At 28.0% G+C, this 18,586-nt stretch overlaps 1 protein-coding gene across 1 annotated transcript in view; it reads left to right on the top strand.

Moving 5' to 3' along the window:
* The window catches only part of LOC136983800 (pentatricopeptide repeat-containing protein 2, mitochondrial-like), a 40,067-nt gene that overhangs the window by 9,236 nt on the left and 12,245 nt on the right, over window positions 1–18,586 (top strand). Inside the window, exons 4-7 of the mRNA XM_067280659.1 lie at window positions 272–389; window positions 6,993–7,172; window positions 8,376–8,489; window positions 11,143–11,217. Coding sequence (XP_067136760.1) covers window positions 272–389; window positions 6,993–7,172; window positions 8,376–8,489; window positions 11,143–11,217 — 487 coding nt within the window. The remainder of the gene's footprint in view (window positions 1–271; window positions 390–6,992; window positions 7,173–8,375; window positions 8,490–11,142; window positions 11,218–18,586) is intronic.

The following is an 18,586-nucleotide window of genomic DNA, read 5'->3' as shown; positions in this document are numbered from 1 at the left end:
ATGATGGAATTGCCAGTTTCTCTTTCTAATATCACTTTTCTCTTCATGAATAGGAAAGTGATATTATTTACAGTCATTGTATAATAAATTAAGGAAGGTGTTACTGGCCTTCATGTACACCCTGTATAAAAATCTTTCAAATTATAATTAATTATTTGTATTTTTACCATCTTATATTTTTATTAATGTTCATAGTTTTATTTTTACTCTTAAATTTATAAAAAAAATTTTATTTATTGTTTTTAATTTAATTATTTGTTTTGCTCTTTAGATTCAATCAGCAAAATAAAGAACTTCGTTTTGGAACTTTTGTGTTTGGACCTGTAGCTATGAGATTGTTTTATCATTTGGGAAAACCAGATGTTGTATTAAACTGTCTACAAGATAAGGTAAAAATTTTCAAAATGTTTTTGCATATAGTTTTGTCAGGCATGCATTGCATGACGTTGTACACCCATAACACATTTTGATGTGGGTGTACAATGTCATGCAGCACATACCTGAGTGTACACCCACATCAAAGTGTGGTGGTGGACACATATCACTATTTAGCCGTTTATATAGGGCAACCCACATGCTGGGTAGGTCAAGTTTGGGTGTGTTACATGGCTCCAAGGTTGTTGTAAGGAGATATTTCAATATGACGTTTCAAATTCTTATGTAATCGAACTTTGATCATGTACATAATGACTTTTAATTTCAATTTAAATGATGTTTATTTCATTTATGTTAGGATAATGTGTTCTATAATTTAAATCTTGTTTGCTTGAAGATGATAGATATAAGTTTGTTGAAAGCGCTAGTGAAAATAAAAAATGTTAATGCCACTCTTAGTGTTGTTTTTACTTTCTCTTATATTATAGAATTATTTTTTACCCTTTATTTTGAAAGTTATTTATCTATATTGTGTTAGTGTTGGTTTTTCATTGGATGCTGAGTGCCTTATAAATTAAGGTTTTATAAGACATATATTACTATAAAGCTCATACTGATAAACATTTACAAAATGTATTTACTTGAAACTGTCTTTTAGTGTAAGAGGGATAAACAGGGTTCCTACGCACCTGGAAAGTCAGGGAAAATCAGGGAAAGTCAGGGATTTTCATTAGTTTCGGAAAAAGTCATGGAAAGTCAGGGAATTTGTCGAAAATTGTCAAAAAGTCAGGGAATTTGTCGAAAATTGTCAAAAAGTCAGGGAATTTGTCGAAAACTGTCAAAAAGTCAGGGAATTTGTCTCCTTAACTGCCTTGTTGATTTCGTTTGCTGAATATGGCTGACTAAGCGTAGCCATCTGCAGGCGGCAAGAAGTAATGCTGCAATCTTTAATAAGAAAATATACCAGAATCCGTTTTTAATCTGAAATGGCTCTTTTCACCGTTCTGAAGCCATATAATTTTACAGTTGTGGATTAATAACAGGATAAACTACTATTATGTAATAGTGTTTAATTTTTAATTTTAATAATTCAGCGATTATAAAAAGATGAATTTGTTAATTAGAATAAAAAATAACTAATTAAAAATTAGTTTACAAACTTTTAAAACTTGAAATCGTAATTTATTAGACTGTTCACTTCAAAATAGCTAAATAGAACAGTAAAAATCTGTGATTTAATTGTTTTTCACGTTTAAAACATTACTATACAACATAAAAAATTATAAATAGCTACCCAACATTTACAGTAAAATGCTGGCGCCGACTAGTAGTTTTTTATATTTGTTGTTACAACTTTCCTTGAAAAGAACTGTACTGCAAGCGTATTTTTCCCCCTCTCCCGTTAATTTCTGCAACTTCGATACATAGTTTAATAATTAGTTTAACAGAAATGATGTTGGGTAACAAATATCCACTGATTTTGGCAAATTTAGGCATCATACTTGTAATAGATATACTGTAGTTATCGTTTTGAAAATCAACTAGGTAATCCGATATTTTAACCAATGTTAACTTGCTTATAATTAATTATAAATTTAAAAAGCTGGTAAATTTTTAAAAAATTAATTAAATTACTAAAAAATTAAAATAAATTTGATTATCTTTTGTGCGAAACAACAACAAAACAATTTTTATAGTTATGTTGCAAAAGAAAAAGATTTGTAGTTACGATTCTATGCGCTGAACTTCTATATTTTATTAACGTATAATTGTAATTTCGTTTGATGTTTATTTCTGTACACTCAAACCTGTTTTTGTGTGGTATATGAAAATTTCAATGAAATTGGAACATAATTGACTTCTGTAAAATTTTTTAAAACTCTATTGGATGTTTTCTATGACATCAAGTTTTTTTCATTTTTCATTAAGTAAAATTTTTTTCTCTTGCCTTTTTTTTGGTCCCTTGGTATTTTAATAGCATAAAAATCAGAAATATTGTGTTAAATGTAGACTGCGGGTGTGAAATTTCACGCCTTGTTAAATGAAAGAATAACACTTCCTGCAGCTATATTTATCAAATAAAAGTATTTTTTAACAATTACTTTTAACTTTTTATATAGTTTTTTTCTGTAAAACCACTTTTTGGGAGGGTGTTTATTTCGCGGGAATTATTTCCCGGCAAATTTTTTTAATGTTAGATTCGTATTTAAGTGGAAATAATTAATATAAAAAATAAACTTCTTAGAGGATTTTTCCCCCATTAGGTATTGCAGAAAAAGGCCCAAGGAGTTAAAAAAAACAATTCCTAGTTATTTTGTACGATTTTGAGTTATTTTCCACGTGAGACTTTTTTTATGCGGTCCCCATTCACCGCATAAAAAAATACTTTGTGTTGCGAAAACTATTTTTTATAGCTACTCGTGAAGTTTCCTGCAATTTTTTTTTTTTTTTTTTTTTAATGCGTTTTCTTTTGTGTGGCCCCTATCCACTGCACAAAAACAGGTTTGAGTGTATTTATTTAAATTCTATACATTTTAAGAATCCTAATTTTCGTAATACTATGACGTCATAGGAATACAAGTCTCACTAAAATAGAAAAACGTAAAAAAATTAAATTATTAGATGAAAAAAAAGGAATGAGTAAAAATTTTTTTATAGAAACTTGAGAAATAGTCAAGACAGTGCAGCTCTCAAGATCGATCATTTGAATTGGAGTTGAATTTTCCATTGTTTGAAAAGACAATTTTTAAGTACAGTACAGTGCTATTTGTATATCAAAGAATACTGTTTGTTGATTTTATGCTATCTTGTATTTACTAGATTTACATACAAATAATATTGATAAATGATGATAAAATAAAAAGCTCATGTTTCATTTGTAAATTGCTTATTTTTTCATTACATTGAAGTTGTGGATTCTATCATACATTTTTCTACAGGATGTATGCATACTGTATTTTTTTAATGTGGCAGTCTTTGAAACCTACAACTAGGCAAAAAGAGGGATAGATATACTCTATGTTCGCAGTAAGTAAAATGCTGTTTTATTATGTTGATATTCCACACTGTAAGAAATGTGAGGGTCAGGGAATTTGGACAAAGTTGGTCAGGGAAAATCAGGGAAAGTCAGGGAATTCAAAACAAAAATTTGAGTAGGAACCCTGGATAAAATTAGAATTATTCCAATTTAAAATATTTACATTTAAAGTGTAATTGATATAGAGTTACCATACGACTTAATTTATGAGCACCTATCCTCATTTTAGGGATAAAAATTACTGTCTGCACACATTTTTATGAATTTTTTTTATTTTCATATTTCTAGTGAGTAGATGATTTTTCTACACTTTGATGGTACAGTACCTGGTGTAAAAATGGGAGATTTTTTTCTATTGGTAACAATTGAGTAGCTAACTCTTGAATCTTAAATTCAGGAGTTAGCTACTCAACCAATTACATCAGTAATTGAGTAGCATTTCCATTTCTGATATATTTTTATCATCAGTTTTTGCTTTGCATTTCTGTTTTTCATTCTAATTCTGATTCCAGTTTCAATTTTGATCTTCATTAGCTTTATATTTTGGTCACATGTGGACTGCATGTAGTATTAGCATTTGCTAGGTGTTACCTGCTTATGATAATGTAGTTTATCCATTTAGATTTGTTGAAGCAACCCTAATAGCCCGATGCAAAGCAACAACACACCAATCACTGCCGTCATTAATTTTAATACGAGATGGCACCTAATGCCTCCCTCTAGTGCCAAATATATTTATGATTTATAATTATTTATTCCAAATTATAGCCCGACTATTTACGGCAGTGGTTGGTGTGTAATTGCTTACTTGATGCACAATAGTAAATGTTAAAACTATAAAATAAATAATGAATTGTTAAATATTCAGAAATATTTATCACTTTTAGTAAATGAGAATTATGAAATAAAAAATAATTAATAAATAATAATGCAATAATTTAATGACTCAATACTAATGAACTTTAAAATTTAAAATTTTAAAAATTAGATTACAAATTAAATTAGTTAAGTTTGATATCAATATTGGCAGTTAAACCATTTCTAGCTGATTTTTCTCATCCATTTAACATTTGGAAATTGAAATCATGATTTTATGCTATTGATTGGCTAACAAATTTCAACTACAAACAATTTTGAATTTGAATTCAAAAATGAATCTTTTCCAAAGTTTTAAATTTCTTACTGTGATTGGTTAGAAAAAAAAATCAGTTGACTAACAGCGATTTTAAAAATAGTATAAATAGGTAGTCTTTGGTATCTTTGCTTTTCATTGAAGTTCTGCACTTTTTTATCGTGTGTGTATATATAAATATTGGCCATAACATTACATAAGTAAGATAACATTCACTTGTCAGTCCACTTGCTTTGTCTGGGTTGGTAACTCTGTGTTCATTATAGTTGTCACTATTCCAATGGCAGTAGACAAGCATTGGGAGCCTCATCGTCAGTGGGGATTAAATTCATGGTAATATGTACTGTAAGAACTTGAAAATTTTTATGGTACACTGTTTTCCTATGAAGAGTCACTGTAAAATCTATTGTTTATTTTAAATTAAATTTTAATAGACAGATAAAAAATAAGCAATATTGGTTAAACCATTTAAATTTGCATATAAATACATCAAATTTGTTGAGCAGGAGCAAATAAAAGTCAGAACATCTATAGTCGTCAGTAATGGAGGATTAACCTTTAGCCTGTGTCAGTGTCAATAGAAATGAATGGATTAGCCCCTTAAGTCCTTAGCTAAAGACATCAACTATTTCCTTAATAATTTCAGACATTTCACTTCACATATTTCAGCTTGTTGACTGTTGTCACAGTGTCTACTAAATAACACAACTCAATTCTTGATGATTCTACAGGCTTCAAAGAAGTTTACAGCATTTCAAAATATACTTGTTGGAAAAATGTACACCTTGACCTAGATCTTGCAAGATCAAATATGCCCATCTCTCATCCTGTGATGTTGAAAGATCTTTTAGTCAATTTAGAGCATTGTTTTGACTTAATTGAAAAAATTTTTAAATTGAAAATTTCAAACAAACTTTTGTAATATAGTATTAAGGAAACTACTGTGTATGTAATAATGATATTAACAATAAACTTTAGATTTGTAAAATAAAAGTGTTAGATATTTTGGTAATTGTGGTACATATTTTGAGAAAATTGAGTACATATTTCCATAATTTTTAATGAATATCTATCTGGATCACAGTTATGACATATATATGCAGTACATTTTAACAATTGTATAGAAAGCATAATGCACAAAAGCATTATAGTATTTTCTTTATTTAAATAATTTGTCAGTTCTTAAACATAACTAGAGTTTTATTTCTACAATACAATAAGCTAATTCAGTGTTTTCCAAAGTTTTGACATCCATATATCACTTCTTAAGTTTTTATAAGTACCAAGTATTCCCTTATCCAAAAAAAAAAAATCATTTACCAACTACCCAAATGCATCACTTATCACAAAGAGAATTCATATGAAATTTATGATTTATTGGGAAAAATATACATTTAAAATAATTTGTTTCTACAGTGCTACGTAAAACAAGCCAAATGATTGTCGTATTGAATCAGGCTACAGTGATACCTCAGTTTTCATCAATAATTCGTCCAAAAACAATTGATGAAATCCGAAATCGACAAAAATCGAGGCAATTATTTCCATATGAATCAATGTAAATCCAATTAATTCATTGTAAACAGTCTAAAATACATACCAAAAACACATCTTATAGAGAATTAATATAGCATTAAATACTAAAAGCAATAAGAAATTAATATAAAAAAACTAATCTGAAGTAAAGCAATGGAATTGGGAATTGTTTGGCTAGACACGCAGGGTAGTGTCTTGTCTTGTAGAAGTTAGTTGGACATGAGCTTCTAGCCCATATTGCCCCATGGTAAAGTGTGATGTAATTGTCATGTTATAGTAGTTGTATGCGTTTATGATGGTCATATCGCAGGGGAATAATGCCTTCCGGGAGATTCGTTTAAGAGAAACTGGCCCCTATTCAGATGTTACAGATGTAGAGAAAACCCAGAAAACTACGTGACCAGCCCGTCCTGGCGAAGCACAAACCCACGACCAAACTCCCAGTGTTCAGGGAAGGGAAACGTTGGTTAATGATGGGCCGTTGCAGGGTAATGCTCACAGAACGAGAAATAACGTCACATTGAGCAGGAAAACACGTGGGTTGCCCTTTGTTTTCGCAAAATTAGCAGCGAGATCACTTGGGCATGCTGACAAAAACCGAGGTATTACTGTACTTTACTACTACAAAAATTGTTTGGATTATTATTAAACATGAGGCTTTGAGATGTTTATATATGTGCTAAAAATATATATACTATGAAGACCTTTTGTGTTCACACACATACTTTGATAATTTATGCTTATTTTATTTTATTATTTTATTTATTGCTTATTTTATTATATATAATTAGTATGTACTGTGCTTTATTATGTATAGATTATTACAAGATTTGTTATTTTAATATCTACAAGTTTTTTATTATCAAAACGATTTTAATTTCTAATGATTAATTTTTGTTTTCGAAAAATCAGGAATTGGAAGGATTTTTTGATCAGATATCTTCTTATCATATTGCCATGGATTTGTTGTTTGTTAATAAACGTTATCAAGATGTTTTGGATGTTTATGAGGTATTGAGAAATAAACAATTGTATGGTACAAGATATCCTCGTGACTGTGTTGTTTTAGCATTAGCTTCATGCTATAAATTGGTGAGTTCAAATATATGCATTTAAATAAAGTTTAAAATATTGATTATAAATACATAATCTAATTATTAATTTGTTATTTTTGATTTGACATATATACATAAATTTACAGTTTATACTTGTTTCTCCTGAAAAAGAAAATTTTAAACTTTTGGCATTTTCTCAATTTTATTGTATTTCCTTCTTCATGAAACAAGAATCCTCTTTAATTCTAATCTAGAAAAATTAGTTTTAAATATTCAATACTTTAATAAATTTTATTCATCCAACCAGTTAAAAACTTTTCTAGTTAAAATTAATGTTTTTATTCATTTGTTAGTAAATTAGTTAATATATATTTAGTTTCTTTTTTCTTTCTGTTTCTCTCTCCAAACTAAAATATCATTTAACTGAATAGTACAGGTTTGGGGAAGTATTTAGTCTGAATATCGTATACTTACTTTGTGACCAAATATACCGAATATGAAATAGTGCCAAATATTTGATCTAACACTTATTATTATTAATGCCCATTGCTTTTTCTATATAAATCTTTTATATTATTTTATATAAATTTTAGTAACATGTTTTATGGAAGTCTTGAAGAAAAAATGTAAAGGATCTATAACTTTTTTGAGACTTCCAAATAGTCAACATGATGGTCAAATGGCATAGCGGTCAAGGTGGCAGCCTACTACTCTGGGGACTGGGGCCAAATCCAGATGGGTTGAAAAAATTTCCAGAAATTTTTCAGGGGTAATTCGACTGGATATGTCTGCCCCTTCCTTCACTCTATTGTGGGCCTGGCTGATTCCATAATGGGCTTGCTAAAAGAGGCCCTCTTAGTGTCCATAGGGTGGAAAGAGAGAGGGGGAAGTAGTCAACAGAGAAATGTATTAATATGAGAAAATAAGGATGGAGCAATAAAATTGATTTATACATTCTGAAGCTGTAACTTTGATTCTGATATTAAGGAAAAAATTTCAAATGATTTCAGATCTAGCAAAAAGAAATTCTAGTTTTTAATAATATGTTTTTTTCATATGGTTATGTTATTTTTATTGAATATAATTTCTCTTTAAAAACTTAGATTTAATTTTTATAAATAAAATTGAGTAATATATTATTTTTAATTAAAATTTTAAAAAATAAATTTTTTTGTAATTAATTAACTTAAAAATAAAGTTTGTTTTATATATAAAATTATTTCTTTATCTTAACTTTCAGAATACTCCTGAATCATATAATTACAGTATTAATATGTTAAAGTTAGCTAGAGAAGTTGGAGCTACCATACTTAGAAAAGGAATAACTTTTGCATCTGCTTTAGCACTTGCTCAGGTAAATTTTTATACACTTCTTATATTTATGTAATATAAAGCTGTTCATAATGTGTTGATGGTGATGATAATTTAATTATTTAAATTTAAAAATTAATTTTAGAGAAAATCTGAAAATAAAGACAGAATTAATTTAAAGAATAGGTATAAACATTATTTAAATTAATAATTCACATAAATTAAATTTATCATCATATTCAACACAAAGTAACCATATTTAAAACTTGATATAAGCATCTTTAGACAAGTAATAATTATAAATAGTTTTTATAATTAGCCATCAAAATCTGAAATATTTATTAATGCTTATTTATTTATCAACATTTAAAAATAAAAGTTACAGCAGTAAGTTAATAGAAAGACTAGCTCGCAAAATACTAGGCAACCTAGAAACAGAAGCCATAAATACCAGATCTCTAAAACAGCAAAAAAAACGCATAGTAGTCAATTTTGACCCTAGAATGAGCCAAACCTATGAAATCATAGCCTAAAAGGTCAAAGCAGATCTAGCATACAAACGTAATCTTTCGATATGTAAACTTCTTGCCAATACCAAAGATAAATGCAACAAAGCCAGAAAACCTGGAGTATATTCAGTACTGCTGGATGACAACAAATTTAATTTGAACATAATCATAATTTGAACATACATAGGCTCAACCAACAGATCGTTAGCAAAAAGGATAGCAGAGCATAAGTATGATAAGCAGAATAAGAAGTTTAGTACCACCTAGCCCAATATGCAAGCAAGCCAGGTATAACAGCTAAATGGGAAGAAGCTATGATTATAATACCAATATTCAATAACAGCAAGCTAAGAACAGTAGAAACACTGGAAATCTTTGCAAAATCCCTCAAAGAAAATTGCATTAACAGCAGAGATGCAGACTCGCTAAAAAATAAAAATTATAAGAATATTGATATTTTACATAATAATAATTGTTAACTATGTATCAAATATTTATATATTTATTAACATTATACAATAGATCAGTTTTAATATCAAAATTATTTTAAAATGTAAATAGTTAGAAAATAGTATCAAATGATTAATATTGATGCATTTACTTTTATTTACTGTTTTAGTAAAAAAATAAAAGATTTAAAATTTTTTTATAGCAAAATGATTTTAATCAGGTATTTCTGAAGTTGTTCTATGATATATTAATATTCAAAATCATACAAAAATCTTTATTAGCAGCAAAACAGTTTAATTACAAACGTCTTGGCCTTTTTTAAAGACATCTTTAGGTAAAATATAGAATAAAACAAAATGAAAGAATAGAATACAACATAAAAATTTTAGGGCAAAATAAGATAAAATACAGTATATGCTTAATTTATTTACACTAGCTTGTTGTATTAAGAGTATTTTTTTAAATCAGTTTTTAAATTGATAATCAATTAGTTTGTAAATATTGTATAAAAAATTTACATTGAAAATTTAATTTGAAAATCAATGTATAAGAATATTTTCACATTTAACATAGTTTACTGTTATGTAATTTTTATTGAACTGTAATGATTTGCTATCTAAATAGATACAAATAGACTGTAGAAATGGTTTTTAGTATGTTATAAAAGCTATAATTCCCTTAAAAGTAAAGATAGATATTTTCTGTATAAAGATAAAACATACATAACGGACTTTTAGATTATGGTAATACAGTAGAGCTTCGTTTATCCGAAAGCCTGTTAACCAAAAGCTTTCCAGTCGGACTGTGCCATGCTGAATCGAACGTTTTTGATACTAGATTAACTTCTAAAGTATAATTTTTTTGTTTTTATATTTTTCAATATATTTATTTTGTTTGTACAAAATAAAGAAATAATTTTTAACGATACAATAGCCTCGATTATTATTATAAAAATTTTCGTTAGGCTTAAAATCAACAAAAATTCAACACAAAGCTACGCGCAATGGAGAAAAATTCAACATCAGATAGGTTAGTATATTTTTTCATACATAATCGGTTATCCGAACAACCCCAGTCCCCAATTGATTCAGATAAACGACGCTCTACTGTAATTCTTTCTCTGATATGAAGATAAAGTCATTGAAACTTGAATTTACATTAATCATATATTTATATTACAAATTACGGTATTTGATATAATGACAAAAAGTTTCTGTTTTTCTTTTGTAGATTGGTTTATGTAAATATTCTAGTATTAAAAATTTAAACACTTCATTTCAAATAAATTTAATGTTTACTATAAACAAGGTTGGGTTGAATGGTTTGATATCATTTCACAAAAGTTTGATATCATTGGTTCTCTTTAACTAGTAATACTATTTTAAGTTGAAAAAATTGAAGAAAGTAGGATAAAAATTGTCACTATGACCATTTATCCAACTGAAAAACTTGTTTTTGAAAAAAATTACACCAAAATATGTTAATTTTAAAGAAGTGATCCAAAAATTATTTGAATATTATTCTTTGCAGTGACGTGAATAATAATTTCTTTGTTGTTTTTGATATAAGCAATTCAAAATTTATTGTAATTTAAAATATTTCAATAAAATAAAGTTAACATTATTTATTTAATACAGTTTTCTTACCACACATTCTATAATATTTTAATTATTGTATTTTTTTTAAACTGCTATTAAATTTATTTTATTGATTGTAATTTATTGAATATATTTTTAGAATGACCCAAAAATTGCAATGGAGATATTAGCATTAACTCCAACATTAAATTTTGTGACTGTTAAAAATTTAAGAGTAAGTAATGTTTTATTTATTATCAATTTTTTTTTTTTGCTTTCAAAATATTTTTACAAATGTATACTGCAATTTTAGGAAGTAAATATTATGAATTACTAAAAATGATTATAGAATAATATTTATTGATATTTAAAAATGAACAAAGATTGTTTAAATGATTTACTATAATGTGGACTAAAAATCAACCTATTGAAGAACATATTCCTTTGCAAACTAGCAATTCCTATTATAATTTTTTCTAGACAATACTATAGAATTGTTTGCAAAAGTTTTGTGAATACATTGATTTAATTGAATATATTACAGTGCATAAATAACAAACATCATTATTTGTGTAGTGCAGGGGTTGACAATCTTTTATGATTGCTGTGCTAAAGTAAAACAATGCACTGGCTCAATGTTTCAGTTTTATTTCACAAAAAGCTCTTTATTTAATTTTCAAGGTTTAAGAAAATGCAACATTTGGATGTAGAATAACCTAATCTAACCTAACTTTTTTTAAATTAAAGAAAGAATTTCTATATTTTATTTTATGAATTATGAATGTTGTTATTGGTACAAATAAACTTGCAGGAAATTACATAATTTTCAAGAAAAGAATACAAATTATATATTTCTGTCATTTAATCATAAGTGAATCTAATATGAAACAGTATTCATATTTCTGTTCAATCTGGTACAGGTTTTAGTTAATAACTTTTACAGATAGTAAAGAAGTTTGAAGAGTAATGATTTGGTCTTTCAAATGTGATGTCCTTATAAATTACTCTTTTATTGTGTTTTACAAGTCATTTTACATATCATGAATATATGGATTTGCTCTGTGTGTGGCATTGATTGACAATCCTTGTTGTAGAGCAGGAGTCCATATATATATATATATATATGTCAATCAATGCCACACACAGAGCAAATCCATATATTCATGATATGTAAAATGACTTGTAAAACACAATAAAAGAGTGGGCAAGCAAGAGTTCAGTGGGAGCTGAAATGTAGGTTTTGCAAAATGCATGGGAGCTGCAGTTCAGTACTGTTGTGGCAGATAGTATGGTAAGGCACGTGATTTTATTATATAATATAAATATAATATAAAACAAATATTGAATTTTTTTAATAAACATATTTTCACAAAATTACAAAAATAAAATTGTAAAAATAATAATAAAAAACAGAAATTAACACTTTCTGCAAGCGCCGCATGTAACTCAAAAAGAGCCGCATTTGCCCACGTCTGATATATATACATATACTTTACATTTTTAATAAATTTTTTATATTTGGAAAGTTTTTGAAAATGATACTGAAAAATTATTTCAAGAATTATTGTATTTACTAAATAATTAAACAATATTAAAATATTACATATACACGTATAGTACAATATCTAATTTGCTCACTGACCCATAAGTGGTTGATACCATTTCCATTGGAAAGCCTTGTTATAGAGGAATATGCTTTGGATAATTAAATAAAGAGTTTGTAGAAAAATGTGAGAATATGTGCGAGGGTTGGACCCTCTAGCCCTTTCCATGCGGTTAGGTACCGATCGGTCTGTATCACGTGACTTCTTCGTTTATCGGTGATGCGAAACGGACCGATCGGTCCAAATTAAAAAATTCGATTAATTTGTGCTATATTCGAGTTTTCCAGAGATCTTTGCTTTGATTCGCTCTTCTGTATGTCGATTGACTTTGTTTAAGCCAATAAACGTTTTGTTACCACCCCTGGGCCATAAATATTTTGGTAAATACATCCCCTACTATTCTACAGTAAATCTTCGCAGTTAACTACACAGTTGGCTGAAAACAATCAAAGGGAAACTCCTTCTACAGTTTTATTGAGTCTCTTCTGTCTTTGTTGACGTTACTTTAACTAATCACAGACTTATGAAACGAAAAAATTGCCGCGAAAAGCCCCGCCTCCAACCTTCGAAGTAAAATGTAAACAATCACTGTAAATTCGCTTTTTAAATCGATTTTTAATTCTAATTAACTAATTTAATGCACTTAGACATTAAATTAGCTAATTCGACAATATTTTGGCGAGTAAATATGTTTTTAAAACTATCTAGCGATAAATATTCCCGGGAAACTCCACCTTCCTATAGTAAGTCTATGGAAGGTGTTCGCGCTGTTAATTTGGCTTTAAAATTTTTGTCAAATGAATTCATATATATTTTGAATACATTTAATTATTTTACAAAAGTAAGAGCAAAGCTCTATGACTGACACAGTCGTACAGCTGACTAATCGGTGTCGCTTCACAATAACAATCCACTACTCTCCCAGCTTAGTAATTAGAGACATAGTGTGAATAATGGCAATAACTTCTCCCCCGCTCCAGCTAGAGAGTTGTGGTTTGTTTTATTTACAAGAAGACAAATGTGTCTAACTAATAGATGTGAAAAGTTAAGGGATTCCCTTTAAATGGATTTTTTTTTCCTTTTGTTACTAAGCTTCAAATTTTAATATTATTTTAAATTTGTATTAAACTAAAAATTAAACAATCGTAAACTATGATATGTTTTTAATCAAACACAAAAAAACAGATTGAATATAGCGCGATATTGAAGCGAAATATCGCAATTTAAAAAATTACCCAAAAAACGCAGAAATGCGCCGCATAACGAATTCCACCTATTTACTTAATGCTAAAGGTTTTCCGCATGGAAAGGGCTAGTCGTTGAATTGTTAAGACTTGCTCACCTTGTCACTGGATGGCTTTTTATAGAATATCCTCGGATCTTTTGATCCTTCAGACATCAGGACTGATGCCAGCTAAGGAAAGATTTCATACCCTAACTCGCGATGTTACGATCTGACTCTTGAATGGAGGGCTATATTCTATTGAGTGGGAGGAGTCAAGGGTAAGTTCCATTCATGTCAAGGTGAACGTTTGTACTCAAATAACTGGGGAATCAACAGGTTAACAATAACAATAAAGGATTTAATGAATAAAATAAAACAAAGAGACACTTAATATAATCTATTGTGAATCGAACCTCAAAATCTAAGATACACCTCTAAAACTGAGAGAGAGAGAGTTTGCATTCGGATAAAAGTAATGATAATACCTCAGTAGATCAAATTTGGAGAATGGAGAATACGAGATGAATGCGGGACTATCTTCTGTTGCTATTCTTATAACAGCTTCCTTCTGATCATGGACTGCAGCTAATATGGCAAGTTCTTCTTGTCATGGACTGCCATCAATTATGGCACGTTCCTAATTCTTGTGGACTACCCTGCACTTGTGAATTTTCCCCTTTTTATTCTCAGTTCTCACCAATCAGACTGTAGGATTCTGATCATCTGACCAGACAGACATCTGACACAAAGACAGATGTTCATCAGATGAATTAGATAAGAACTTTTTACTTTCCTTTTCCACACAAAACATCAATTTTTGGTCTATTTTATAGCTAAAATATTACATAGAGATTATTTATCAAGTGGGAAATCTAAGACTGCAGTAGGTAAGATGAATAAATTATTGAATAAATGGCTCGTTACTCTCACATTCTCACAAAAACAATATTATATAATAACAAGTATAGTATAAAATGGTAGCCAGCATAAATCAATAATTGAGGACATTCTTTCTTGATTTTTATATAAGATTTTCAATAACCATTTCAATTCAAGTGTATCATTGAGAATAAATGTTCTAAATTAATTTGTTGATTGTGTGGAAAAATATTTTTATTCTTTATCAGCATTGTTGTAATTATATTAAGAAACCTTTATAACTTAGTTTAAATATTGTTTTTTGAATGTCTTATTATTTTGATTTCAAAAAAATTTTGAAGCTTAGATAATTACAAATTTTTTGAACCATTAATTAATTCCTAAAACACAATTGTAACTAATTTCATTAATGTTTGAATATTAAAAACAAGAGTACTGGTAATTCTACTTCCACCAAATTAAAATTGTACATAGATATAAATATTTTATGTTGAATAGAATTTAATAGTCATAAACATTAAATATTACAAAAATAAATTAGAATATATATATATATATATATATATATATATATATATACATATTTTGTTTTCTTTAAATAAAAATATTACTTAACCATGTGATTTAATTATAATTATATTTAAAAGTAAAATAAATTAGATACAACTTTATTCAAAGTACAGGTATCCCTGGTACAACACGGTTCTTCTATAACACAGTTTTGCTCTAATATGGTTTTGGAATTCTGCCATACAAAATTTCACAGTTTTTAAGTGTAAACTTCATTATTTGATTTTTTTTTTTTTAAATTCAAGTAAGCATGCATGTTGTCTCAAATTTGCCCATGGATTTTTCGAATATTGAAAATTTTCAAATTATTTTGTGCTTTTCATCAGGTTTACTTTAATTAAAACTGATAGGACAAGGAAGAAGAGAATTGCACTAACTTTCCTATCAACCAGGTGTCGTTGGCATTACTTTCAGACTTTAGCTCCTTAAGACTGTCACTATATTTTCTTTTTATAGATTAATTTTCATATTTAGTAAAGTTTGTTTAAACATTTTTAGGTAAGTGTTATTAAACTTTTTTTAATCATAGGTATTACTTACCTAAGAATGATTATTTCATTTGTAAAAATGACAGATAAAGTATGGCATTTTATCTCAGTACTTGAACCTAATTCAGTATTTGAACACAAATTATGGAGAAAAGTTACTCGGTACTCAACTTGCTAGAACAAATTTTCAATTGATAACATATTTTCTTTCATCAACCAGAAAAATTTTTAATGATAAAAATAAAATATATGAAAATGTTGCTGATACTTATGATCAAGATCAACAAAATAGCTGAGATGACGACAATACTTTGTACAAAGATGACGACAATACTTTGTACAAAGAACATGCCCATGTTTAACTAAAATTAATATTAACATGTTATACAATACTTTTAATTGTGATTATTAATCAATTATTGATTGGAAATAAATTATTAATTGCTTTAATAAACAGATTTCTCTTGGTAATGAAAAAATAAAGTATACTTTTGCTAATTTCAGGAACATAACACCATGTTTTGCATTAGTCCTTTGTTTTGTATAGCACAGATTTGCATAACACAGCACTTTTTCAGAATGTGACTACAGTGTTACACGAGGGATACCTGTATATATTATTGTGTAACAAAATTACAAATCAATAATTTAAAAATTTTTGAATATATATATTTTTTTATGTATTGTTAATGATGATAATCATAAGGCATTAATTTATTAACATGTCAACGTTTGAAGTTAAATTCAAATTTATATTGTTTAATCTGTGTTAACTAATAACTTTTTTACCATAATTACAACAATATAAAATCAGATGGAAACATTTTAATAGCTCTTTTAATGCAAACATCATGTACAATCAAGACTCAGATTTTAAGGTGCAGCACCTCACTTTCGATAGTTTAGTGGAGAAATCAGAAACATTTTATTTGTATTTATTTCATGTTTATATAACAAATAACCTACATTTTTGTGCACCTTTTTCATCTATCTTTTCCTTGTTTAATGATTTAGCAGCATTTCTCCCTTTTTTCTAGATTTTTTTTCTTATCTTAATTCATAATCACTGTTTTTTCTGTAAAAAAACAGTATAAATGTATGTATTAAATGTAAAGTAATAATTTAGTGCTTTAACATTTGTGATTTACAATAACAACACCTATGAGATTGTATTTCTAACATTTTTTAAGCTGTTTCGTAATGCTGAAAGTGTCAAGATCTAAACTGTATGAATTGGCAAATTCCTTTAAAGATTAAGGTATTAAAACTGATGGAAATATACTTCAATAAATTGCATGTGATTCGGTTTTGTTGGTAGATGATCAATTAGTAGTAGAGTATAAGCATTTGTCATCTTGAGTTAAGCAACATGTGGCAAAATTGAAACATAAGCATTGTAAGGAGATACACATCATGTAAAGAATTCATAAGAAGATTTTATAGGAAATTCACTAAATAATGCTGCCAGTCCATCAGGAAATGAACAGGAGTGCCACTGGTATCAGGAATCCTACTGTATAAGATAAACCACTCATCACAGAAGAATTTTCTGGAAAAATATACAAACAGACTAATACCTGAAGAAAGTACATTATGAAAAACATATATAGAGCCAATCTACAAGAATGTCCTTGAAAAAAATCACTTCTATTGTTGGTAATAATCCTTTTTATTTCATTATAGATGAAACCATAAGAAAAAACAGTTCATTTTAAACGAATTTGTGGCACCATTCACGGGTGATCCAGTTATTACAATGCTCATCAAAATTTATGAACCACCAAAAGAAATGCTTTATCCATAAGCAAAGTTTGAATGATCAGGCCAGATGGAATAAAGTATGACCTTGTGTGGAAAGTAGTAACAGATCAAGCTTTGTATATGATTTCAACATTTTCAAACTGAAAAATGATGTATCGTAAACTTAAACTTAAACATATTACTTGCATCATGCATGTCCTACACAGATTTTGTGAATCTATTCATGTTGAATACAGCAAAGCCGACGACTTTGTATCAGAGATGAAAAAAATCCTTTTAAAATGTCCATCTTGCCTCCAGCTGTAAAATGAAGTGATGAATTTAAAGCTTCCTCCTGAATCTATAATTATGTGATGGGGAACTTGGTTAGCAGCAGGTGCTTTCTATTGTGAAAATTTTACCAAATAACTGATTTCATCAACAAATTGGATTTATCTAGCTCAGCAGCAGTTTCAAAAATAAAGAAACTAATTCTTGATAAAGATTTGGATGATGAGTTGTTAACTGTGCACAAATACATGTGCAACTCAGTTTGAAGAACAAAATTTATCAACACAGAAACAGTAGAAAATTTTCTATGAAGCTCAAGAAAAATTAGAAGGGTTTGCAAAAGATAAATTAGAAGCAAGTATTTCCAACAATCTTGACATTGATGTGCTGACCTTGAATTTCAAGTTAAAATATGCAGCACTTTCTTCAGTGGATGTAGAAAGATCATTTTCAGTTTACAAAAACTTCCTTCAACCTAACAGAGAAAGCCTTACATTTAGCAACATTGAACATATGCTTGTGGTGGACTACAATAATTTTGTATTCAACTGAAAAATTAATCTGTGCGCCTTAATAAATTATTTAAAAATTTTCTGCAATTAGTACTGTTTAATTTTTATTAACGATAATGATTTTCTGTTTAAAAAATGTGCATTTTTTGACCCTGTTACACACCTTTTTTTCAGTTTTTTACAGTTTTCTTGCACGTTAAAATTCAAGACCGATTTATGGTATAATCTATGATAATAAATTTTTCTTTACTTTAATTTCATGCTGATACTTGATAAGGTATCATTAGTTAATAAG

Source organism: Centruroides vittatus, unplaced genomic scaffold, assembly GCF_030686945.1.
Source record: "Centruroides vittatus isolate TY-2023 unplaced genomic scaffold, ASM3068694v2 contig_888, whole genome shotgun sequence".
Classification (NCBI taxonomy): domain Eukaryota; kingdom Metazoa; phylum Arthropoda; class Arachnida; order Scorpiones; family Buthidae; genus Centruroides; species Centruroides vittatus.
Note: the sequence above shows the minus strand (reverse complement) of the source record. Positions and strands in the feature narration are given on the sequence as shown.